Source organism: Oryctolagus cuniculus, chromosome 21, assembly GCF_051225735.1.
Source record: "Oryctolagus cuniculus isolate XC-2025 breed Fujian yellow rabbit chromosome 21, ASM5122573v1, whole genome shotgun sequence".
Classification (NCBI taxonomy): Eukaryota; Metazoa; Chordata; class Mammalia; order Lagomorpha; family Leporidae; genus Oryctolagus; species Oryctolagus cuniculus.
The window spans coordinates 11,499,813-11,525,782 of NC_142887.1; the positions used below are offsets into that span (position 1 = coordinate 11,499,813).

At 50.2% G+C, this 25,970-nt stretch overlaps 1 protein-coding gene across 10 annotated transcripts in view; it reads left to right on the forward strand.

Moving 5' to 3' along the window:
* KDM2B (lysine demethylase 2B) overlaps positions 1-25,970 on the forward strand; it is a 158,146-nt gene that overhangs the window by 48,730 nt on the left and 83,446 nt on the right. For all 10 annotated transcript variants that reach the window (XR_011385264.2, XR_016227101.1, XM_070066159.2 and 7 more), the window contains 2 exons: positions 23,047-23,225; positions 23,488-23,594. Coding sequence is in view for 8 of the 10 variants with exons in the window: in XM_070066159.2 (XP_069922260.1) it covers positions 23,047-23,225; positions 23,488-23,594 (286 nt within the window). In the remaining 2 variants the exon portion in view is untranslated. The remainder of the gene's footprint in view (positions 1-23,046; positions 23,226-23,487; positions 23,595-25,970) is intronic.

The window sequence follows — 25,970 nt, forward strand, 5'->3', positions numbered from 1 at the left end:
AAAATAAATAAATAAATACATAGATTTATTTATTGGACCAGTGTTGTGGCATAGCAAGTTAAGCTACCACCTGCAGTATTGGCATGCCATATGGGCACCAGTTGAGTCCTGGCTGCTCCACTTCTGATCCAAGTCCCTACTAATGCACCTGGAAAAGCAGCAGATGATGGCCAAAGTGCTTGGGCCCCTGCACCCACATGGGAGGTCAGGAAGAAGCTCCTGGCTCCTGGCTTTGATCTGGCCCAGCCCTTGCTGTTGCAGCCATTTGGGGAGTGAGCCAGTAGATGGAAGACTTCCCTGTCTCTTTCTCTCCCTTTCAAATAAATAAAATAAATGTTTTTCTAAAGGTTTATTTATTTATTTTTTAAAATATTTATTTATTTATTTGAAAGTCAGAGTTACACAGAAAGAGAAGGAAAGGCAGAGAGAGAGAGGTCTTCCATCCATTAGTTTACTCCCCAATTGGCCGCAGTGGCCAGGAGGTGGGCTGATCCAAAGCCAGGAGCCAGGATCAGAAAGCCGTGTCTCCCACATGGGTGCAGGGGCCCAAGGATTTGGGCCATCTTCCACTGCCTTCCCAGGCCATAGCAGAGAGCTGGATCAGAAGTGGAGCAGCCGGGACTTGAACCAACACCCATATGGGATACCAGCACTGCAGGCAGCGGTTTTACCACAGCGCCGGCCCCTATTTACTAATATGAAAGGCAGAGAGAGATTCTCCATCTACTGCTTCACTTTTCCAAATGACTACAGCAACCAGGGATGGGTTAGGCTCAAGCCAGGAGCCAGGAATTCTATCCAGTTCTCCACATGGGTGGCAGGATCTCGGATTTTTAACCTATCATTTGTCGCTTCCCAGGGTATACATCAGCAGGAATCTGGATGGGATGTGGAGTAACCAGGACTCAAATCCAGCACTGTAGTATGGGATGCTGACGTTGATACTGGGGACTTAACCCATTGTGCTCCACGGCTGGTGCCTTGACTTGTTTTTCTGCACACATATACCCCCTGCACACTTTGCTGAGCCATCTGAGTGTTATTTGCAGATACCTTGACCTGTCATCCTCAAATACTTGGGCAGCTCTATCCTAAGAACATGGGCACTGGGACCAGTGTTGTGGTATAGCTGGTAACGCCACTGCCTACAATGCCAGGAACCTATATGGACAAGGGTTCATGTCCCGGCTGCTCCACCTCAGCAGACCCTGGCCCTCCCCTGAGCCCTCCAGGGTCTCTGTTCTGGACACATCATTTAAGAAAACAGATATTTTTATATCTAGGAGTTAGGAGTTGGGTAAGGAGACTGGGGAGGAGAGAATTGCAGTTGCTTATGAAGATGCTTTTATTTATTTATTTTTTAAAAGATTTTTATTTATTTATTTGTGAGGTAGAGTTGCAGACAGTGAGAGAGACAGAGAGAAAGGTTTTCCTTCCATTGGTTCACTCCCCAAATGGCCGCAATGGCTGGAGCTGCGCCAATCCGAAGCCAGGAGCCAGGTGCTTCTTCCTGGTCTCCCATATGGGTGCAGGGGCCCAATGACTTGGGCCATCTTCTACTGTTTTCCCAGGCCACATCAGAGAGTTGGATTGGAAGAGGAGCAGCTGGGACTAGAACTGGCGCCCATATGGGATGCCGGCGCTGCAGGCGGAGGATTAACCTACCGCGCCATGGCACAGGCCCCGAAGATGCTTTTAACCATCTGATAGGAGGCATCTGTAGTGTGCTGGTCCTCCCTCACTGTCTGTCCGGGCTGATGCCTTCTTTGGGTTTCTCTCTAATGAGAGTATCCAAGCCAATGGATGCTTTCTTTGATGCCTTTTTGTGAAATGTCTTTGTGGCGAATTAATTCACACATTCATTTCATCCTGTTGAGATAGTAACCACGTATCTGAATTTTGCCACATGACTTAACTGTCTCAATAATGTTATGACTTAGGGGTTTTACCCATTTCTCCTGGTGGGGTACTGTGGGGTAGGGGGAGCAAACCACAGAGCAGATGGGCAGCTACCCTGGACTAGCTCTGGGTGTTTTCCAGAACCCATGCTTTTGCTCTGCGACTTTCCACTTTTCATTCCCGTCTCATGGGCTCGCGGGGTGCCTTCGTTGTGTCTGGCTGGCTCTGTGTGAGGTGGTGGAGTTAGACTCAGAAGACAGGCTGTGCCCTCGGTGGGCTGTGTTTAGGGGACCGACTAAGTGCTCACTTCTTGGAAATTGAAGGTGGCTGTTACGGTTTGAACAAAATTTGGCTCCCAGGTCCTGCAGATCTTTAAATCCTGAAGTCGTAACTTAATGGTATTAAAGAGGGAAGAGGTTTGATCCAATTATGGTGTCTAAAAGTGGGCTCTGGGCAGTGATTGGATTAGACGAGGTTGCTAGGGTGGAGTCCCCATGGACAGGTCACAGTGGCTTCAGTAGGGAAACCATGTAGACAGGGAGGAGTGAGTCTTCCCTGTCCCCCCACTTCCTGGCTCTCCATGTGACCCTCCACCTGCACGAGCTGAGCCGTCCACAGCCTGCAGCAGACACCAGAGCAGTGGGGTGCTCTTCGATTGTGAACCTCCAAACTGCGAGGCAAAATGAACACCCCTTCATCAACAGCTTCTCCCAGGGATTCACTCAAGTGCCGAGAAGCTGACTCATGTCATGTCTGACTTGTCCCCAAATCCTTTCTTTTTTACATTAATTTATTTGAGAGCGGAGGGACAGAGACAGAGAGAATGATAAACAGATTTTCCATCCGTTGGTTCACTCCCCAAGTGCTAACAACCAGGGCTGGGCCAGACTGAAGCTAGAAACCCAGTTAAAGTCTCCTGCGTGGGTGGCAGGGACCCAACTATTTGCCTCCCCGCCAGGGTCTGCCTTAGCAGGACGCTGGAATGGGGAGCGGAATCAGGACGCAAATCAGGACGCTCTGATGTGAGTGAGTTCCAAGTGTCCCAAACAGCACCTGGACCGCTGCACCAAACGCCCATCGCATGTCCTGAGACTTTTCAACCGTGGTTTAGACTTTAACTCTAATCATCAGACTTTTTCAATTTTCAACTTGGGAAGCGTTCTTAGAATTCTTTTTTGTTTTGTTTTTCAGCTGTTGGCTTTTTTTTTTTTTTAAATATTATTTTATTTATTGGAAAGGCAGAGTTACTGAGAGAGAGGGAGTTACAGAGAGAGAGAGATCTTACATCCACTGGTTTACTTCCCAAATGGCCACAACTACCAGGGTCGGACCAGGCCAAAGCCAGGAGCCAGGAGGTTTATCTGGGTCTCCCACAAGTGTGCAGGGTTCCCAGGCACTTTAGCAGGGAGCTGGATTGGAAGTAGAGCAGCTGGGATTCAAATTGGTGCCCATATGGAATGCTGTCCATCACAGGCAGCAGCTTAATCTGCTACGCCAAAATGCTGGCCCCGATTTTTAGAATTCTCCTAGTTCTGTTTTCCTAGCTGAGGCCTGGAGAGAAATGACCAGGTCATACCTGGCACATCCGATTCAGATGTGGGATTAGGTGTCAGTGATTAGGGAAAGACGTTGCTTCCAACACAACCGCAGAGGGAAAGCAGCTAGGGGGTGGGTGTGGTTGTGCTTGGCTTTGGCTCCATTGAATTTCGGCCCCAGACAGGGCTGGACAGGCAGGTCGGGGAGGTGTCCGGCTGGCAGGGGAGATAGAAATGTAAGAAGGGGAAGGGGTAGGAAATCAGGAGAGCAGATCAGGATCCCCAAGGGAGGGAGGTTTTAGTTACCCTTCTCAGGTGTGTTTTCTCTTCGCCCACTTCGCTATTGTTCTGTTTTCCTTTGCCTGGAAAGCTAGTGCCATGAAATCCGAATCTCCACTGAGCTAGGGGCCAGCGGGGGAGGAGGGGGAGCTACCCGCTCTCCCGCCCACTGTTTTTCCTAATAGGAATCACTCTCCTGTGAGGGTAACTCCTTAAAATAGAAATACAGATGCTGCTCGACTCAGCCTTGGGCTCTGCCTGATAAACCCATCGTAAGCGGAGAATATCCAAAGTTGGAAATGTACAGAATCCCCCCCAGCCTCGCAAGCATCCCGGCTCAGCAGCACGGCCCAGGGCACCGTGCCGAGGTCTCCCCTAAGGATCACGGGGCTCACCAGGGGCTGCTCACTGCCGCTGCACAACATGGCAGGAGAGGATCCGACCTTGTAGCGCCAGCCTGGGAAAAGATCCAATTTCAGAATTCGAAGTATGATTTTTTCTACCTAATGTGTTTGACCATTGCAGCGTCATGAAGTTGAACAATTGTCAGTTGAAGCGTGGTAAATCAGGGGTCATCTCTAATGGCACCCCCACTGTTTACTGAGGTCTGTTATTTTTTTCTAACCCACAGAAAACTGTTGATCACTGCGCCCCTTTTACAGATGCCAGAACTGAGGCTCAGAGTTCCCTGTGCCTGGTCAAATGGCCAGTGTGTGGCTGAGCTGAGATTTGTGCCACATCTGTCCTATCTCAGTGCCTGTTCCTTTACCTTCTGCATGGTGCTACGGCTGACTTAGCATCTTATGATCCCAAGGTCTTGGCTTGGGGAATCTTTCCTGCTTTTCTTGCTTGATTGGCATCAGCCCAAGTTAGTCTGGATTTGTTTCTTCTTCTTTTTTAATTAATTATATAATAAATTATTTTTTTTTAATTTGAAAGAGACAGATTTTCCATCTTCTGCTTTACTTCCAAATGCCCAGAAAAACCAGGGTAAGGCCAGGCTCATGCCTGGAGGCCAGAACTCAGTCCAGGACTCCCACGTGGGTGGCAGAGACCCAGCCACGTGAGCCAGTGCCTTTGCAGCCATGCTCTTGATCACAATGAGGAAACTGAGGCCCAGACCTGGGGAGAGAGGTTGTTCCCTGTCGCACAGTGGCTCTCAGCCTCGAGCCCTCGTCTCCCACCTCCTTGCGCCTTCAGTTTGGGACAGCATCTTCAAGAGGACACCTGCCTTGAAGTTTACAGAGTACTTTCAGCCATCATGGTGGGTTAGTAGGGCTGGTCCTAGCATCCGCACTTGACAGGAAACCAAGGCCAGAGAGGATCAGGGACTGGCTGAAATAGTGGATCGGAGCACAGTGTGCACCATGGCCACTGCCCTGTCTCTTGAAGTGGATGAGACTGTCCCAAGGAGCAGAATAAAAAGTAGCAGTCCAGAAGCCTGAGGATGATAGGGAACATTCCAGATGTGGAGCAGCTCTATACACTTCTGAAGAGCGGGGCTCAGGGAGTTTGGGGTCAGGCCCGTGTGTGCTTCCTATTAGCCTTCGAGGAGATGTTGAGCAGCCTCCTTCCGGCTCCAGCTTCCTGCTCCTGGAGCTAACCGATGGAGCCTGCAAAGGAAGGGCCACAGGGCCTTGGATTAATTTCTGAAGCTGGAATCTGGGGGTGTGTGAGATGGAGTGGGGAGGGGGAAGAGGGAAGGAGGAGGCAGCTGGCCACTTAGGACCTCCAGGCACTGCTCCAAGGTGCAGAATTTCTCCTGTAACCCACAGACTTCAGAACCCGAGAGTTCCAGCAGTGTTGATCCCTGGGGTCCCTAAGGGCAGCGTGGGTCTGCGCCAGCTGCTCCAGGGTGGCTGCTCCCAACTTGGCACTAATCTGTCCCTTCTGTCGCTTTGAGACACTTGCCTCTTCCCAACGCTGAGCCGCTTGCTCAGAGACCAGCCCTACAGCCTGCTCCCCTTTGACAGTGGCAGACCAGGCAGGAACCTGAGAAGACGGAACACTCATTTCATCTCAAGCTCAGCGCAAGAGGGGCGAAGCTCTCCCGATTTTCATTGACGGGCAATGAGCTGAGTATTCAGGAACTGAATCAGAGTCGGTGTAAGTGACCTAACCCAGTGGGTTTCAAAGGGAAACCCCTGGAATCTCGGTCTGAATTCTGAGCTCCCTCTGCCCCCTGCTTCAGCCTGAGCTGTTTGTTTTTATTTGTGGATTTGGCTCTTGTCAAAGCTTCTGTTTGAAGAAAGAAGAAAAACAGCACATAAGTTGACTTCGCCCTGTCTTTACATGCAGCTGAAGGCGAGAGAAGGGTCACTCGGGGCTGGCAGGACCAGACCACTGTGCAGTGCTCTTGGTCCTGCCTGGGTCCCCTGGAGGCACCCGTGGTTCATTTTATTGCCTTCTTGTGGACCACTGATGATGGGGAGAAGTCAAGCACCTGTGACTCCAGCCTGGTTGTTCATAGGAGAATGGAGAGTCCAGATTGGTTAGAATCTGGGTGCTGGAGCCGGCACTGTGGTGTAATGGGGAAAGCTGCCACCTGTGACCCTGGTACCCCATGTGGGCACTGATTCGAGTCCCACTTTCTCTACTTCTGATCCAGCTCCCTGCTGCTGTGCCTGGGAAAGCAGCACAGGATGGCCCAATAGCTTAGGCCGTTGCACCCTCATGGGAAATTCTGATGAAGCTCCTGACTTTGGCTTAGCCCAGCTCCAGCTGCTGTGGCCTTTTGAGGGGAGTGAACCAGCAAATGGAAGATATCTCTGTCTCCCCATCTCTCTCTCGGTAATTCTGCCTTTCAAATAGATAAAATACATCTTTTTAGAAAATAAATAAAATCTGGGTTCCTTACTGGGAGGTAGGAGGTGGTGGCTCAAGTACCTGGGCCCCTGCTACTCACGGGGAAGCTGTGGTGGAGTTCCTGGCCTCAGCGTGGCCTAACCTGGCTGTTTCTGGCATTTGAGGAGTCTGTCTCTGTGTGTCGCTTTGCCTTTCAAATAAGTAAAATAAATACAAACATAAAATCTGGTCTCCTGAGAAGTCCACAGACAGGAGAGGCCTCCTTTTCCTTCCTCACTGACAGGGCCACCCGCTTGCTCCTTAACTCATCTTCAGAATCTTATTTTTATTTTTTATTTTTTTAAGAAATGTATTTGCCGGTGCCGTGGCTCAACAGGCTAATCCTCTGCCTAGCGGAGCCGGCACACCGGGTTCTAGTCCCAGTCGGGGCGCCGGATTCTTTCCCGGTTGCCCCTCTTCCAGGCCAGTTCTCTGCTGTGGCCAGGGAGTGCAGTGGAGGATGGCCCAAGTGCTTGGGCCCTGCACCCCATGGGAGACCAGGAGAAGCACCTGGCTCCTGCCATCGGATCAGCGCGGTGCGCCGGCTGCAGCGCGCCAGCCGTGGCGGCCATTGGAGGGTGAACCAACGGCAAAAGGAAGACCTTTCTCTCTGTCTCTCTCTCTCACTGTCCACTCTGCCTGTCAAAAAAAAAAAAAAAAAGAAAAAAAGGAAAGAAAAGAAAGAAATGTATTTATTTATTTGAAAGAGTTACACAGAGAAGGTTCTTCTACTGCTTTCCCAGGCCATAGCAGAGAGCTGGACGGGAAGTGGAGCAGCTGGGGCTTGAATTGGCACCCATATAGGATGCCTACACTGCAGGCAGCAGCTTTACCCGCTATGCCACAGCACCGGCCCCTTATATTTCTTTCCACAGCACCAGATCTGCTTGGTGGCTGGTGGCTCAGTGGGTGACAGACCCTCCGTGTACTAGCTGTGTTAGGCTTTTAACAGTAATTGGGGCTGGCCCTGTGGCGTAGTGGGTAGGGCCACCGTCTATAGTGCCAGTATCCCATGTGGGCGCTGGTTTGAATCCTGGCTGCTCTACTTCTGATCCAGCTCTCTGCTATGGCCTGGGAAAGCAGTGGAAGATGGCCCAAGTCTTTGGGCCCCTGCCCTCACATGGGAGACTTAGAAGAAGCTCCTGGCTCCTGCCTTCGGATCTGTGCAACTCCAGCCATTGCATCCATCTGGGGAGTGAACCAGCGGATGGAAGACCTCTCTCTCTCTCTCTCTCTCTCTGCTTCTGCTTTTCTGCAACTCTGCCTTTCAAATAAATAAATCTTAAAAAAAATTAGTAATGGACCATTTGCTGTCCTAGAAAGGTTGAGTTCATTAAGCTGTGTGACAAGCAAATACAGAGCTGGGAATTTTTAAAAGATTTTATTTATTTATATGAAAAGCAGAGTTACAGAGACAGAGGGAGAGGCAGAGAGAGCGAGAGATCATCCATCTGCTGGTTCTTTCCCCAAATGGCTGCAATGGTCAGGGCTGGGCCAGGCGGAAGCCAGGAGCCAGGAGCTCCATCTGGGTCTCAATGTGGGTGGCAGGGGCCCAAGCACTTGGACCGTATTCTGTTTTCCTAAACACATGAGCAGGGAGCTGGATCAAAAGTGGAGCAGCCAGGATTTGAAATGGTGCCCATATGTCTGGCATTGCAAGTGGTGTCTTGACCTGTTACACCACAACACCTACCCCTAAAAACAGTAACTTAAAATGATTAAATCACTGATGAATTTGGTGTTTCTGCTAAGACTGCTTCATAAGTAGTCCTTCCATCAGGAGTCACGTAATGCCAGGTCATCTGTCTCCCTCTCCCTGTGATGTCAGCAGCCTTGGATGGCCAGTGTCCAGCTCCATTAGTTTACCAGGGGGTACAGAGCAGTGATGGGGATAAGGCTGTCGTTTGTCACCGGTTGGGTGGCATCCGTGTTTGGCTCACCTGCTGTTTGGTTCAGAGCTGGCCCTTACCCTAGGTGTATTAAATGGCAAAGCCCATGGTCACTTCCAGTGTCATCCTGCCTGCCTGGGAAAGTGCCTGTATTTCCCACTGTGCCTGGGGGCCGGACCCAGCTGTGGAAAGTCTAGATTACTGGTGGGTGCATTAGTGCAGAGTGTGGTCTGCGGAGCCCAGTGTCCTCCAGAACTGACTTCCTGTCTCCCTCCCTCCACTCCCACTCCTACCCTTCCCATGGACTGTGGCTTCCAGGACACCTGGGGAGCTGGATGGAGCTCCGAGCACACCAAGGGAGCTATTCTTAGAACCAAGTGTTCCAACCTTGGGCTCCTAATACAGTCACTCAGCCTTGGCCCCAGCTGTTCCCTCAGCCCTACCCGGGAGCAGGAGGAATGCAGCTGAGTTAAATCTCTCCAAGTCTTGGCTCCCCTTTCGTCAGGGGTGGGGCAGACTGAGGCGGGGTCAGCTGGGGACCTTCTCCTGGCCAGGAGTCTTCCAGCTTGGGCTCCAGCAGCCTCTATGACTCCATGAACAGAAAGCTCCAGAGGGTGCCTAGGAGCCTGACAGTTAGCATGAGTGTGCTGGGAGAATTGGCCAGTACCCTCCAAAATAGCCTCAGGCCTCCCTCCATGCACCCATTCTTTTTTTCAAATGTTCCTCTTTTATTTATCTTCATCTATTTGAAAGGGAGTATGACACAGAGAGAGGGAAAGACAGATCTTCCATTCATCCGCTGGTTCACTTTCCTAATGGCTGCAACAGCCAGGTATGGGCCAGGCTGAAGCCAAGAATCAAGAACCCCATCTGTGGGCCGGCACTGCGGCTTACTAGGCTAATCCTCCGCCTGTGGCGCCGGCACCCTGGGTTCTAGTCCCGGTTGGGGCACCGGTTCTGTCCAGGTTGCTCCTCTTCCAGTCCAGCTCTCTGCTGTGGCCCAGGAAGGCAGTGGAGGATAGCCCAAGTGCTTGGGCCCTGCACCTGCATGGGAGACCAGGAGGAAGCACCTGACTCCTAGCTTCGGATCAGCACAGCGCGCTGGCTGTAGTGGCCATTTGGGGGGTGAACTGGATTAAAAGTGGAGCAGCTGGAACTCCCAACTAGTGCCCGTATGGGATGCCAGTGTCATAGACAGTGGCTTAACCTGCTTTACCAAGATGCAGGCCCCTGAACTGAGTATTATTTTAAAGCTGTGTCCTTTTTTCACACAAAATAATTTGTCATTTATTCTTGAATCTATCAAAAATTTGAGTGTTTAATGAATCCCAGATAACCTTTTAGGTTCCATGTTTGGACTAAGATTGAAAATGATGACTTGTGGATTAATATTTGCTTGGTGAGGACATATAAATGAGTGAACAGTGTGTATATTTATTGGAAAACACATTTGTCCTCAAGTTTTACTCTCAGTTAACCATTGCTCTATTTGTCCTGTAAGGAAGTCTTATTGAAGTGTTAGTTATTTGTCCATTGTTGTGCACTCACTGTGAATAACTGAATATATGACATTTCATTCTGAATGTGCACACACCTACATCACATATGTAGCCTATATTCTTGCTTATGCATTTATTTGTATACATGTTACATGTATTGTACAGATATCATATATGTATATGGATGTTCTTGAATAAGGTAAAGGAAAAATGGGGATTCTAAATTGTGTTGGTTAAAAAAATTTTTTGAGTAGCAACTCATGGCAGTAAAGATGATTATTATCAAAATGACAAAGTAAGGGTACACATTTGGTGCAGTGGTTAAAACACCACCTGGGATGCCTGCATCCCGTATCAGAGTAGTTGGACTTTCAGCTCTGCTTCTGATGCCATCTTCCTGCTGAAGTGCACCTGGGAGGCAGTAGGTGATGGCTCAAGTGCTTGGGTCCCTGCCACCCACATGGGAGACCTTGGTGGAGTCCAGTCTCCTGGCCTCAGCCCCAACTGTTGTGATAATTTGGGGAGTGAACCAATGGATGGAAAATCTGTCTCTTGCTTGCTCTCTGCCTTTCAAATAAATGAAAAGTAGATAAATGATTTCAAAAAAAAAAAAAAAAAGACAAAAGTAAATGCTAGCAAGGATGTGGAGGAAAGGGAAACCTTATATAGTCTTGATGGGGATGCAAATTGGTGCAGCCATTGTGGAGAACAGTATGGAGGTTCCTTAGGAAACTGAATATGTCCCACTTCTGGGTGCCTACGTGAAGAGAGTGACGTCTGCCTATGGAAGAGATACCTGCACTCCTGTGTTCACGATAGCCAAGGTAGGGCATCAACCTAGGTGTTCACTGGTGGATGAGTGGCTAAAGAAAAATGTGATGTAGACACATTGGAATATTATTCTACCATGAAAAAATAATGAGATCCTGGTACTTACAGTAAAATTAATGGAACTAGAGGTCATTATGTTAGGTGGAATAAGGTAGACACAGAGAGACAAATACTGTGTGCTCTCTCTCTTATGTGGTGGTTTAAAATTGATTGGTAGTTTAGAGTTGATTGACTTGAGTCTGAACTTAGAATCCTAGATACTGGGAAGTGTGGGGGAGGGGAACAGAGGGAGGTTAAATAACAGGCACTAACACAGTCGGAAGTATCGCGTTCTAGTGTTTCAAGGTAAATGTGGGACATCGTTCACAGTAATATATGATTTTTAAGGCTTATTTATTTATTCGAAAGGCAGACTTATAGAGAGAGGGAGAGACATTCCATTCACTGGTCATTCCCCAAGTGGCTGCAACATCTGGGGCTAGGCCAGACAGAAGCCAGGAGCCTGGAACTCCATCTGGGTCTCTAGTGTGGGTGGTGCTTAACCTCTGTGCCACAACACAGGCTCCACCCAACATGTGATGTTGTGTATAAAGAACTGGAAGAGAGAGGCCAGCATGGTGGCATAATGGGTTAAGCCACTTCCTTCAATGCCTACAGTGCTGGCATCCCACTTGGCCGCCGGTTTAGGTCCCGGCTACTCCACTTCTGATCCAGCTCTCTGCTAAAGTGCCTGGGAAAGCAGCAGAAGATGGCCTAAATATTTGTGTCCCTGTACCCACGTGGGAGACCCCGATGAAGTTCCTGGCTCCTGGCTTCAAGCTGGCCATTGCAGACACTTAGGGAGTGAACCAGAGGATGGAAGAAGATCTCGCTGCGTATGTCCCTCACTCTGCCTTTCAAATAAATAAAGTAATCTTCAACGAGAAAGAAAGAACTGGAAGAGAAGAGGTGTGAGACTCCCAAGGACCTAGAAAAGATCAGGAAACAGGAAGGCTGTCTGTCTGGTTGGATTGGTTGTGCCGTGTATATGTGTTGAACTATTGTACTGTGTCCATAAAAAATATACAGGTACTGTTTGTTAATCAAAAAGTTTTAGAAAAATAATTGTGCAGAATTTTTAGAAATTTGAAATCCATGCATAGTTTTTATGAAGGTCATTTTTCCTGAACTTTCTGAGTATCTAAATATAGTACACTAATGAAAACTGATAAATTTACTCTGTTTTAGGATAATTTTTTTGAAGTTTTGTTTATTTATTTGAAAGGCAGAGTACAGAGAGAGAGGGAGAGGCAGAGAGACTGAGAGGTATCTTCCAGTTGCTGTTCACTCCCTACATGGCTGCAGTGGCTGGGGCTGGGCCAGGCCAAACCCAGGAGCCTGGAACTCCATCCAGGTCTCCCACATTGTTGGCAGGGGCATAAGTACTCGGGCCATCTTCTGCTTGCTTTCCCAAGCAGCCGTATTAGAAGTAGAGTAGCTGGGACTTGAACTGGTGTCCATATTGGATATCATGTTGGCGGGCTCCACTTAACCCCTTGTGCCACAACACCATCCCCAGGAGGATTTTTTAAAACTAGATTTAGGCTGTTTTATTTGGCAATATTTTTAAAATATATTTTGTGGTCATATGTAATTTTATAGAATACCACTGAAGTAGTTTATGACTTGCAGCTTGGTGATGGTCATATTTTTATGTTTATTGTGCATTGCTTTTCTTGGTTATATTAATTGCTGCAAGTTTGGGAATCAGGTTCTAGTGAGTCAGATTGTGAAAGTGAAGGGCCCAGTCAGTCTTGTTGCTTCAGATTGGCAGGATGGGGCGGGATGTTTTGTGTACTTACCTTGAGCTTCTTTACAGGGAGGAGTCATGCCCTATTTGGTGCCTTTCATTTGCCTCCAGGATTTATATATATATATATATATATATATATATATATATATATATATATATAAATTTATTTGAAAGGCAGATAGAGATCTTTTCATCCACTGGTTCATTCCCCAAATTCCTGCAACAGCCAGGGTTGAGCCAGGCTGAAACCAAGAGCCAGGAACTCAATCCGGGTGTTCCTTTGGGTGGCAGGGACCCAAATACTTGAGCCATCCTCTGCTGTCTCCCTTGGTACACATTAATAGGAGGCTGGGATTGGAAATGGAGGTGGGACTTGAACCCAGGCACTCCTATATGGGGCACACTAAGCAGCATTTTAACCACTGTGCCAAACACCTGTTCCTGAATATATATATTTTTTAATTAAACATTTTTCACAATTGGGGCTGGCACTGTGGCATAGTGGGCTTAAGCCTCTGCCTGCAGCACTAGCATCCCATATGGGCGCCAGTTCAAGTCCTGGCTGCTCCTCTTCCAATCCAGCTGTCTGCTATGGACTGGGAAAGCAGTAGAAGATGGTTCGAATGCTTGGGTCCCTGTACCCATGTGAGAGACCCAGAAGAAGCTCCTGGCTTCTGATCAGCTCAGCTCCAGCCATTACAGCTGTTTGGGGAGTGGATGGAAGACCTTTCTCTCTCTTTCCCTTTCTCTCTCTGTAACTTTACCTCTCAAATCAGTAAATAAAATCTTTAAAAAAATTTTTTTTTCACAACTGTTTGAGGTAGGTATTCTGTATGTCTGTGGTACAGGTGAGAAAACTGGGATCCCTCACCTAAAAATCTTATTGTGAGGGTGATGCCAGCATCCTATATTGGAGCGCTGGTGTGAGCCCTGCCACTTCCAATCCAACTCACTGCTTATGTGGCTGGGAAAGCAGAGCAAGATGGCCAAGTTGTTGGATTCCTGCCATCCACATGGGAGACCCAGATGAAGTTCCAGGCTCCTGGCTTCAGGTTGACCCTGTCCCACCTGTTGTGGCCATTTGAGGAGTGAATCAATGGGTGGGCGTTTCTAATTCTCCCTCTCTCTCTCTGCGCTACTCTGCCTTTCAAATAAATAAATCTTAAAAAAAAAAAAAAAAACACCAGATTTTTATTCTGTGAATGCTACAATCTGAGCTAGCTTTGGTCCTTTGAATTATTTTGGGGAGTATTATGCATGAGGAAAATATATTACACATGCTAAACAGTTTTTTTAATGATTTATTATTTTTTAAATTTTTTTTTTTTTTTTTTTTTTTTTTTGACAGGCAGAGTGGACAGTGAGAGGGAGAAACAGAGAGAAAGGTCTTCCTTTTTGCCGTTGGTTCGCCCTCCAATGGCCACCACGGCTGGCGCACTGCGGCCAGCACACCGCGCTGATCCGAAGGCAGGAGCCAGGTACTTATCCTGGTCTCTCATGGGGTGCAGGGCCCAAGCACTTGGGCCATCCTCCACTGCACTCCCTGAAAGAGGGGCAACCGGGACAGAATCTGGCGCCCCGACCGGGACTAGAACCCGGTGTGCCAGCACCGCAAGGCGGAGGATTAGCCTAGTGAGCCGCGGCGCCGGCCTTTAAATTTTTATTTATTTATTTATTTGACAGGCAGAGTGGACAGTGAGAGAGAGAGACAGAGAGGAAGGTCTTCCTTTTTGCCGTTGGTTCACCCTCCAATGGCCGCCGCGGCCAGCGCGCTCGCTGATCCGAAGGCAGAAGCCAGGTGCCTCTCCTGGTCTCCCATGGGGTGCAGGGCCCAAGCACTTGGGCCATCCTCCACTGCACTCCCTGGCCACAGCAGAGAGCTGGCCTGGAAGAGGGGCAACCGGGACAGAATCCGGCGCCCCGACCGGGACTAGAACCCGGTGTGCCGGCGCCGCAAGGCGGAGGATTAACCTAGTGAGCCACGGTGCCGGCTAAAGATTTATTATTTATTTGAAAGTCAGAGCTACAGAGATGAAGAGACAAAGAGAGAGAGAGAGGGAGAGAGACCTTTTTTTTTTAAAATATAAGATTGATTTATTTATTTGAAAGAGTTACACAGAGAGAGAAGTAGAGGCAGAGAGAGAGAAAGAGCAGTCTTCCATCGGCTGTCTTATACCCCAGTTGGCCGCAATGGCTGGAGTTGCGCTGATCTGATGCCAGGAGCCAGGAGATTCTTTAGGGTCTCCCAAACGGGTGCAGGGGCCCGAGGACTTGGGCCATCTTCTACTGCTTTCCCAGGCCATAGCAGAGAGCTGGATCAGAAGTGGAGCAGCCAGGACTCAAACTGTTGCCCATATGGGATGCCAGCACTGCAGGTGGTGTCTTTATTCACTACTCCACAGCACTGGCCCTGAGAGAGATCTATCCACTGGTTCACTCCCCAGATGGCTGCAATGGCTGGGGCTGGGCCAAGTCGAAACCAGGAGCCAGGAGCTTCTTCTGGGTCTCCCACGTGGGTGGCAGGAGCCCAAGCACTTGGGCCATCCTCCATTGCTTTTTCCAGGCCATTAGCAGGGAGCTGGTATTGGAAGTAGACCAACCGGGATATGAACTGGCTTTACCCACCACACCACAATGCTGGCCCAGCTAAAGAGGTTTTTTAAAAATTACGAAATGAATACGTGCCACCTTGGTTAAAAGTCTGTGCTCCTGTGTGACCTCCCCTGCCCCAGAAGTGACTGCTGTCCTTGTATTAGGTTCCTTGCGCTGCCTTAACAAAGTACCACAAACCGGGTGACTCAAAGCATCAGAAATTCATTCTCTCATAGTTTTGGAAGCCAGAAGTCCAAAATCATGTTGGCAGCACTGCTTCCCCGTGGAGACTCTCAGAGAGAATGGCCCCTTCCCTCTGCCAGCTTCTGCCGACCCCAGACATTCCTGGGCGTGCGGTCACTTCGCTCCCGTCTCTGTCTCCATCTTCACATGGCCTCTGTGAGCGTCTCTGGCTTCACATGGACTTCTTACAAGGACACCAGCCATTGGATGCCCTCATCCTTAATCACATCTGCCAAGACCCTTTTCCTAAGTAGGGCGGTAGGCACAAGTTTGGAGTGGGCGTGTCTCTCGAGGGGGTCCCTCCTTCTCAGTCCTCAGCTGTGTCGATCATTTCTTGGCCTTTCCTGAGGATTTCCCACCTGAATCTGCATCCATAAGCATCGTGAGATACTGAGCCCAAGCATATGCACACGTGGTCCCACGAAGGAGCTGTCGCCAGCTGGTGAAGATTCCTGGGAGAGAGACAAGCTGAGAGAGTCTGTGGCCTGAATTCTTGAGCCATGAGGAGGGAGAGAGACATACCCCAGACAGCTAGGAGAGGGAGCGAGATTGGAAGAAATTAATGGTCGTGTTAGGGTAGTGGGAGTACATGGGTTTAAAATGATGTCTTATGGGCCATTCGCTGTGGCCGCCTGCAGTGCTGGCATCACATGTGGTTCAAGACCTGGCTGCTCCACTTCTGATCCAGCTCTCTGCTATGGCCTCGGAAAGCAGTGGAAGATTTATTTATTTATTAGAAAGGCAGAGTTACTTACAGAGAGGCAGAGAGAGAAAGAGAGAGAGAGAGAGATCTTCCATATGCTGGTTCGTTCCTCAAATTGCCACAGTGGTCAGAGCTGGGCCCATCAGGAGCCAGGAGTCAGGAGCTTTTTCCAGGTCTCGTATGTGGGTGCAGGGGCCCAAGCAATTGGGCCATTTTCTACTGCTTTTCCAGGCCATAGCAGAGAGCTGGATCGGAAAGTGGAGCATCCGGGTCTCGAACTGGTGCCCATATGGGATGCCAGCACTGCAGATGGCAGCTTTACCCACTATGCCACAGCACCGGCTCCTTGCGTTATTTTTTTTATTTTTTTTTTTATTTTTTTTTTTTTATTTTATTTTGACAGGCAGAGTGGACAGTGAGAGAGAGAGAGACAGAGAGAAAGGTCTTCCTTTGCCGTTGGTTCACCCTCCAATGGCCGCCGCGGCCGGCGCGCTGCGGCCGGCGCAGCGCGCTGATCCGATGGCAGGAGCCAGGAGCCAGGTGCTTTTCCTGGTCTCCCATGGGGTGCAGGGCCCAAGCACCTGGGCCATCCTCCACTGCACTCCCTGGCCACAGCAGAGGGCTGGCCTGGAAGAGGGGCAACCGGGACAGAATCCGGCGCCCCGACTGGGACTAGAACCCGGTGTGCCGGCGCCGCTAGGTGGAGGATTAGCCTAGTGAGCCGCGGCGCCGGCCTCCTTGCGTTATTTTTGGGAAATAATTTACGAAACTCATGTATAAAATTAACCATTTGAAAGTGAGCGATTTGGTGGCATTTAGTATATTCACAGTATTGTGCAGCCACTATGTCCATCTAGCCCAAGACTATTTGCGTCACCCAGAAGGCTGCCTTGTGCCCACGAAACAGATATTCTCCATCTGCTCGCCCCCTGCCCTTGGTAAGCTACTAATCTGCTTTCTGTCACTGCAGACTCACCCATTCCGGACATTGCATACAAATGGAATCATGCAGTGTGTGACCTTTGTGTCTGTCTTTTTTGGCATCCTGTTTTCAAGGTTCATCCACACTGTAGCTTGGGTCAGAGTCTCATTCCTTTTTATGGCTGAATAATTCACATTTCTTCGTGTGTGTGGGGGGGTGGGTGGGTGTGTATGGGTGTGTGTGTATGTTTAAAAGGCCACAGAAACTGTGGTTCTTAAGTTATAGATGGATTTTAAAATATATTTATTTAAAGTCAGAGTTACAGAGAGAGACAGACAGAGAAGTCTTGCATCCACTGATTCACTCCCCAAATGGCTGTAATGGCTGGAGCTGGGCCTATCTGAAGTCAGGAGCCAGGAGCTTCTTCCATGTCTCCCACATAGTGCGGGGGCCCAAGCACTTGGGCCATCTCTTACTGCTTTCCCAGGTGCATTAGCAGGAAGCTGGATCAGAAATGGAGCAGCCAGGACACGAACTGCCACACATATAGGATGCCAGTGCCTTAGGTGGAGGCTTAACCTACCATGCCACAGCACTGGGCCTCTCTTCTTATGTGTTTTAAGGAGATAATAGGCTTTTTTTTTTTTTTTTTTTAAGGAGTTATTTAGTTTATTTATTTGGAAGTCAGAGAAAGAGATCTTCCATCTGTTAGTTCACTTCCCAGGTGGCTTCAACAGCCACAGCTGGGCCTGGCTGAAGCCAGGAACCAGGCCCAGCTTGGTCTCCCACATGGATGGCAGTTCTTGGACACTAGCAGAAAGCTGTATCTAAAGTGGAGCAGGTGGGACTCGAACCAGCACTCCAGTATGGGATTATGTGATGCCAACATCAAGTGGCAGCTCAACCCATGGCGCTCCAATGCTGGCCCTGATAGTACACATTTTGTTTTTTTTTTTAAAGATTTATTTATTTGAAAGGCAGAGTTGGGGATGAGGTGGGGGGGGGGGCGGGGGGAGGAGAGACAGGCTCCTGGCTTGGGCCTGGCTCAGCCTCAACCATTGTGGCCGTTTGGGAAGTGAACTAGTGGATGGAAGATCTTGCTGTCTCTGTAAGCCTACCTTTCAAATAAACATGAATCTTTAAAAAAAAAAAAATACAGCATTTTCATTGTTCTCCATAAAACCTCGACACCCCTTAGCCGTCTTGGTTGAGTTTAGTGTTCCAAATGGTCAGTTCACTGAAACTGGCCAAGAGAGATTTTGCTGACTTTAAGGTTAGTTAAGTCAGCTTTCCACCACCTCCCTTTCTCCAGCTGTCTTTGTGGGTGGAATTGGTTGATTAGGTGACACTACCTACTTGAGTGTTTGTGTGTGTGTGTGTGTGTGTGTGTGTGTTTTGGTGCATTATTTAAGCCTCAGGACAATCCCCCGTGGAGCTGCTGGTTTTGTCCTCGTGTTACAGGTTACAGATGGGGACACTGATGCTCACAGAAGCCCAGGAGCTAGAGGCACTGGCTGCAGGCCCAGCAGGGATGTGACCCTGCAAAATCTTGGATTGTGCAGGCCCTCCGTGCTGACTCCCAGGAAGCCTCTGGGCTGTGATTTTTGGGCCCTTTGTCCCATTTCCTACCTGCCCAGCACATCCGCTTGGCCTTGACTTTGAGCAAGGTTAGAGAGGGGTGGTAGGCAGAGGTGGGAGTCTGGCCAGAGATGGGGCAGGGCTTGGTGGCTCTGACAGCAGGTTTTGTGCTAGGTGGAGCTCCTGAAAAACTTGGGCAGAGTCCACCTGTTCCATCTTGTGGGTAGGAAAGCAGCCAGCACTGTCAAGATCACAGCCGGAATTTCCAGCCAAAGGCCGGGGTTGCCCCCTGGTGGATCTGCACTCTGGTGCAGAAAAAAAAAAGTGGGGGCAGTGAGGGTGTTGTTGTCTGGGTCTAGTTCCTGGGACCTGGGGTCAGGGAACCAGGCACTGAAGGCTGGATCTGCTTTTCTGCCTCAGCTTTGACCAGGATTCAGTACTGCAAGGGGCAAGATGAGAACTATGTCCTAGCATTAGGCTGAATTGGCATCCAATCTCAACTGTGCAGTTCACTAACTGGGCATTCTCTGGCAAGTTTCTCATCTGTCAAATGGGTATAATTGAAGTTCATTTAAAAAAATAGATTTATGTTTTCTAATATTTATTTATTTATTTGAAAGGCAGAGTTACAGAGAGAGAAAGGGACAGAGAGATATTCTATCCACTGCTTCACTCCCCAAATGGTTGCAACAGCTAGGGCTGGGCCAGGCCAAAGCCAGGAGCCAGGAGCTTCTTCCGGGTCTCCCATGTGGGTGCAGGGGCCCAAGTACTTGGGCCATCTTTTGCTGCTTTTCCAGGCACATTAGCAGGGAGCTGGATAGGAAGTGGAGCAGCTGGGGGTTGAACTGGCACCCATATGGGGTGTCAGCATTGCAGGCAGGAGCTTAATCTGCTGGCCGCAATGTCTGCCCATGAAGTTCTGCTTCAAAGGAAATGGGAACACCTGTGTAGAGAGCAGGCCACCCGTGCTGATGTGTGCTCAGTAAGTGTTAATGATTATAGTTGGTAGGAAGAGTACCTTTGGGGAACTTTGGGTTCTGTCTCCTCATTTGTAAAACAAAGACAGTTGAAAATACCTCCCAGGGTTTTGGGGAAAATTACATGTTGAACCCAACAGATGGAAACACCCAAGTTCTGCTACACACCTAAGGGTTACTTGTGTTATTCAGTTCCTATGTGGAAGGCACTGTGTTTACTTATTCAGCAAATATTGACCATGGGCCTGTTGCAAGGCAGATTCTGTGCCAGAGCTGGCCATGTAGCTATGAACCTATTGGCGTTCAAGTTCAGTAAGAGCCTGTATAGAGTGCAAGGGTCGGCACACTTTCTCTGTACAGAGCCATTAAGCAAATATTTCGGTTTTTGTGGCCACGTGGTCTCTGTTGCAACTGCTCAGCTCTGCCGTTGTAGCAGGAAGCAGCCCCAGCCGATCTGTAAACCAACGAGTGTGGCCACATGCCAAGAAAACTTTATATGTGGGATTTGGAGTTTGAGTTTCATGTAATGCTCACATCATAAAATATTCTTCTTTTGATTCCTACTTCTTTATTTAAAGAAAAAAATGTAAAAACCTAGGGGCCAGTGTTGTGGCATAAGTGGGTTAAGCTGCTGCCTTCAACACAGGCATCCCATATGAGCCTTGACTCAAGCCCTGGCTGCTCCACTTTCAATCCGGCTTCCTGCTAAGGACCCTGGGAAAGCAGTGAGGGGTGGCCCCTGCCACCCATGTGGGAGACCCAGATGAAGGTCCTGGCTCCTGGCTTCAGCCTGCTCAGCCCTGGCTGTTGTGGCCAATTGGAGAGTGAACCAGCAGGTGGAAGATCCCTTTCTCACTCAAACTCTGCCTTTCAAATAGATAAATCTTTAAAAAAGAAAATAAAATGTTGGGGGCTGGCATTGTGGCGCAGCCAGTTAAGCCACTGCCTGTGATGTCAGCATCCCATATGAGTGCTGGTTCAAGCCCTAGCTGCTTCACTTCCCATCTAGCTCCCTGCTAATGTGCCTGGGAAAATTGTGTGTTGTGGCTGTTGCAGCCATCTGGGAGATAAAACCAGTGGAAGGAAGATTCTCTCTCTCTCTCTTTCTCTGTCTTTCCCTCTTTCTCTGTAACTCTGCCTTTCAAATAAATAAATAAATCTTTAAAAAAATTCATTAAAATATAAATAAATCATAAAATTGTTTTGAGATGCCAAAAGCCTTTCTTAGCTGCGGGCCATAGAAATATAGACAGTGGCCTCAATTTGGCCCTCAGGCTGTCATTTGCTGGCTCCTGGCTGGTGTACCCATAGCTTTTGTGGTGTTGAGCAAGATAGTCACCCAGTTTCTTAGTTTTGGGTTTTCGCCGCTTTCTTTGTTGGTTTACATCTCTCTAAGTCCCCGTGGACCATCTGTTGCTGAACTAGTGGGGAGTTAGGTCTTTCCGTATCTGGTGCTAGGTTTCCCACTGCAGCCCTCTTGTTTATTTTGGGTCTCACACACAGGAGGTGCCGGCTTTCACAGTAAGTCACCATGAATTTGTCACTCTGCTTTCTGTCTGTTGTCTTCCCTTTCGAAACACTTTATTCTGTCTTTGCTGAAGACACATTTACCCCATTTTACAGATGAGCAGAGTCCCAGAAAGGACCATGACTTCCTCAAGGGTTGCTTAGTCAGTGGGGGCTCCCAGACTGGCACAGAAGGTTCCCTCCCCTCTGGGGAGCTGTGAGAGTGCAGAGTTCTCTGCTGAGCTGGAAAGTTGGGCTTTCCTGAGTCAGGAGGCTGTCTGTCTTCTGTTCAGCTGTCCTTCATACATGACGTCATGTGTCACGTGCTGGGCAAGACATCCAACATGCATTATGCACTCATACCACAAAGGTTTAGTGGGCTCCTATACAAGGGGCTTCAAATAGTTCATGGAAAAAGTGTATTATGAAAAAGCTGCATGAATTTCAAAAAACTTTTGCACCAAATTAACCTTACCTTTTCATTCCACTTTCCACAGTCTTTTTCAGTGTCCTCATACACGCCAGGCTCTGCTCTTGGCAGTTAGGATAGAGCAGTGAGGAAGACAAGGGGGGACCTCACGGTACTTACAGAACAGCTGGGAAGGGTCCGGTGTTGTGGCACGATGTGTTAAGACGCCACCTGTGACTCTAGTATCCCCTATCAGAGTACCAGTTGGAGTCTCAGCTGCTCCGCTTCCTATCCAGCTTCCTGCTAATGTGCCTAGGAAAGAAAAAGAGGGTGGCCCAAGTACTTCAGCCCTGCCATCTACGTGGGAGACCTGGGTGGAGTTCTTGACTCCTGGCTTCCATCCGGCCAAGCCTTGACCATTGCAGGCATTTGGGGAGTGAACCAGTGGATGGAAGCGCGCTCTCTCTCTCTCTCTCTCTCTCACTGTGCCTGTCAAATAAATGATTAAACGTTGGGGCCAGTGCCGTGGTGCAGCAGGTTAAAGCCCCAGCCTGCAGCGCCGACATCCCATATGGGCGCCAGTTCAAGTCCTGGATGCTCCGCTTCCAATCCGGTTCTCTGCTGTGGCCTGGGAAGGCAGTGGAAGACGGCCCAACTCCTTGGGCCTCTGCACCTGGGTGGGAGACCCAGAAGAAGCTCCTGGCTCTTGGCTTCGGATCAGCTCACCTCTGGCCGTTGTGGTCATCTGGGGAGTGAACCAGCAGATGAAAGACTCCTCTCTCTGGCTCTACCTCTCTCTGTAACTCTGTCTTTCAAATAAACAAAATAAATCATTTTTTAAAAAAAAATGATTAAATGTTTAAGAAGAACAACAGAAATGGAACACGTAGAAAACAAGAAAGTAGACAACAGCGGTATGGCCACTGGGGACTGTGATTAGGGCCAGGGAATAAAACGGGGAGCCAAGCACTGTGCCAAGTACTTCCACGGTCATTGTGAGAGTTCACCCAAACAGTCCATCCAGGCAGTAGTCAAGCTGCAGACTGAGAGGCTCAGAGAAGTCTAGTAACTTTGCTGGTGCCGCAGGCTGGGGAGGGGAGACTGTGAATCAGCCCCTTCCCCCGAGTGCTGGGAGCAAAGAGAAAGGCCTTGAGTGCTGTGCTAAGAGATTCTTTGCTAGGTGCTGGGGAGAAGTTGAAGGTTTTAAGGAAGGAGGAGTGTCAGGTCAGGCCTCTTGCAGAAAGCTCACCCTGACAGCAGTGTGGCAGGCGGGAGGGGCAGCCAGGGACCCCTCAGGAAGATGACCCTTGGAGTCGTCTCGCAGAGCAGTAACGATGGGCAGCTGTGGTAGAGGGCAGCAACTGGGCTTCAAAAGGGCTGGCTAAGGACAACTGCCAGGGCAAGGTCTCTGGGAAGACACAGAACAGAGCTGGGGAGCATGGGGAGCCCTCAGAGCTGAGGAGCAGGCGTAGCTTAGTTGGGGGCTCCTGAGCCGGATCTGGAGCCGTAGGCTGGCAGGAGCAAGCTGCATTTGGGTTCTACCCTCAGGGAGCCGGCGGCTGGTGGATGTGATGGACGTGAACACCCAGAAAGGCACGGAGATGAGCATGTCCCAGTTCGTGCGCTACTATGAGACCCCCGAGGCCCAGCGGGACAAGCTGTACAACGTCATCAGCCTCGAGTTCAGCCACACCAAGTTGGAGCACTTGGTCAAGCGTCCCACTGTGGTAGGCGCCTGGTTGCAGGCCCTTCCCCTGGCACCTGTCACATCACCTTGCCTGCCTCCTGTGCCTCTGGCCTCAGCTGGCCCCCTGCGGGAGGCGGGAGGGAATGTTGGGAGGAGACTTTTGGCTCCAGTGCAGGCTGAGGCAAGAAGAATGGGTAGGGGGCCCAATTAAAGGCACCAAAAGACTGCCCAGGGCAAAGGGGGGCATCGGTGGCTGGCCTGGCAGTGGAGCCTGCGAGGGCTGACAGTGGTCTGGCTTTCAGGTGGACCTGGTGGACTGGGTGGACAACATGTGGCCCCAGCACCTGAAGGAGAAGCAGACGGAAGCCACGAACGCCATCGCAGAGATGAAGTACCCGAAAGTGAAGAAGTAGGACTGCCTGGCTGGCGGGGACAGGGGAGGGTGACCTTGGCCGTGGGGAGGCTGTGAGGAGGCACAGCCCTCCCCTGCTGACCTGAGCACTGCTGTGCAGCTGCTGCCTTCAGAACTGAAGGACTAAGCTGGGCTGGGCCACAGCCCTACAAGGGCACAGCCGGGACCTGTGGGGTGGGGGTCTTGGTGTGGGCAGGTGGTGTCTTGCATCTGTGGAATGCAGGGGCTCTTTCATTTCTGGAGCTGGACTCTCCACTGAGATGGCACGTGGGCCTCCCTGTCGGGTTCCCCAGCAGGATGTGACCCAAGGAGGAGAGACGGGAGGCGTGTGTGTCTGCATGTGTGCTTGTGGAACGTTGGTCTGCTCCCTCCACGTTCCTGCATATTCTGAGAGTGGGTGTTTTCAGAAGGACCTGCCCACAATGCTCTGCTTTTGGCAAGGGACGGGGAGGGGTCTGGTGCTTGCCTGTTCCTTGGTGCTGAGACCTGAGACCTCTGATGCAGCAGAATCTTTCCCAGTGTAAACCCAGGGGCCTCTTACTCGCCAGAGGTAGCTTAGGTGATGTCCTGCAAGCAGGAGGTTGGGTCTGGGCCAGGAAGGAGGCCCCGGTCATGGCCTCAAGGTGCGGGAGGAGGAGGAGGAAGTCTCCGTTGCGGTTCCCACCATCTCAAACCCTCCGTCTTTCCATCCCCAAAAGCGAAAGGAGATGCTGCCTGGCCCAGGCAGGCCTGGCGCTCTGGGCTTCCTAGAAGAGCTGGTGCTGGCAGCCCCGACTCCATTAGCATCCTCTGTGCTCAGCCCTGCTGCCAGCAGTGCCCCCAGGAGCTTCAAGGCTGTGAACTTTCCATTCATTCGGCCCTTCATTCAGTGCATATTGAGTGCGGACCGCATGCCAGGCCTTGTAAGGGAGGCCAGCACGCCCGGCTCCCAGCCCTCGGGGTTTTGCTTTCAGGCTGTCTCTCGGATTACTTCGCAGGCCTTTTTCTTGCCCTCCAGAGCCAAAGCTCCCTACCCCCGCCTGCATCTGGGCAGCCTCACAGGCAAAGGCCAGGCTCCAGGTGGCGAGGGAGGGTAGCTGGGTTCGTTTTCAATTTGGTCTGTTCTGTTTCCATCACAGCACAATTTACAGAGCCCCTGGGATGGGGAAGACAAAAATAATGATCAAGACTAGAGACCATGCGTGCTGGAGAATGGGCTGTGATGGCCAGCGCTGCAGCAGCTCAAATCCTAGCAAAGGGACAGCATTTTGGCTGGGGGAAGCCTTTCTGTAGTCAGGAAGGCTTGGGGAGTGGAGAGGTGTGCACGTGACTTGGACTTTAGATAAACAGAGGAGGTGGGAGGAAGTAGGGAGGGAAGGAGGAAGGAAGTACACAGGCCCTTGGAGGAACTAGGAGGAGAGAGCTGGGAGAAAGGATATGGGGCCCAGAGATGAGTTCCAAGCAGAGGACGGCTTATGGATTAATTGAGTGATTGATGGGTCCATTCAGCAACTGAGTGTTGAACGTCTGATTGGGGAACCCAGGAGAGACAGAACCAGAGGAGGCCCCTGTCCTCTAGGAGGGAGGACGGATGCCAATCCAGTCGTCATAGAAGCAAATGGAAGTTTGTACTGTGGCCTGCAGTGCTATGGAGCTCACATCAGGGAACTCACGTGGCCCCAGAGGCCAGGAGCCGCATCCAGAGCTGGGGTCTGGAGGGCTCCAGGGGACCCTTGCATGGGGAGCACTGGGAAGCGCTTCCCTGCTGGGTGCAGAGGAGCTGGGATGGCCAGGAAGCATGGGGGAGTTGCCAGAGCTGGGGCAGGGTGAGGGCAGCAGGCTGATGGGGCCTGACTCGCCGTCCTTCCCTGAGCACAGGTTTTAAGTCCCATGGTTTTAAGCGGAGAAGGACACGCCGAGGTTTTTCTTCAGCATCCTGCTGATGCCTTGGGGCCTGCAGGAGGTGGGGCTGGGTGGTCATGAGGAGGCGGCCGCATGGTCAGGCAGACAGAGATGGGACCGGGATAGGACAGGGACAACACAGGGAAGACAGAGTGGCACTGGGGGGCACAGATCTCGATGAGTTAATGACTGCTTTGCCTCGCAGAGATGCTCACTATCTTCTTCGCTTTCTTTCAAGGAGTCCTTTAAATAGCAAGCACTATTAATACCTTTAGGATCCTGTCTGATTTATCAAAAAACAAAAGGGCTCACGCACAGTTTTTCTAGGATCACATGTCTCCTCCGGTGCATGGGTTAAAAATTGCACGGCAAACAGATTTACAAAGCCTGTCAGTAGCCACGGGAACATGTTTAAGGATTTGAACCTTGTTAGGAAGGACACTGCCACCTCAGAAATAGTCCATTTGTTTGGCTGAAAAGAACGCTGATCTG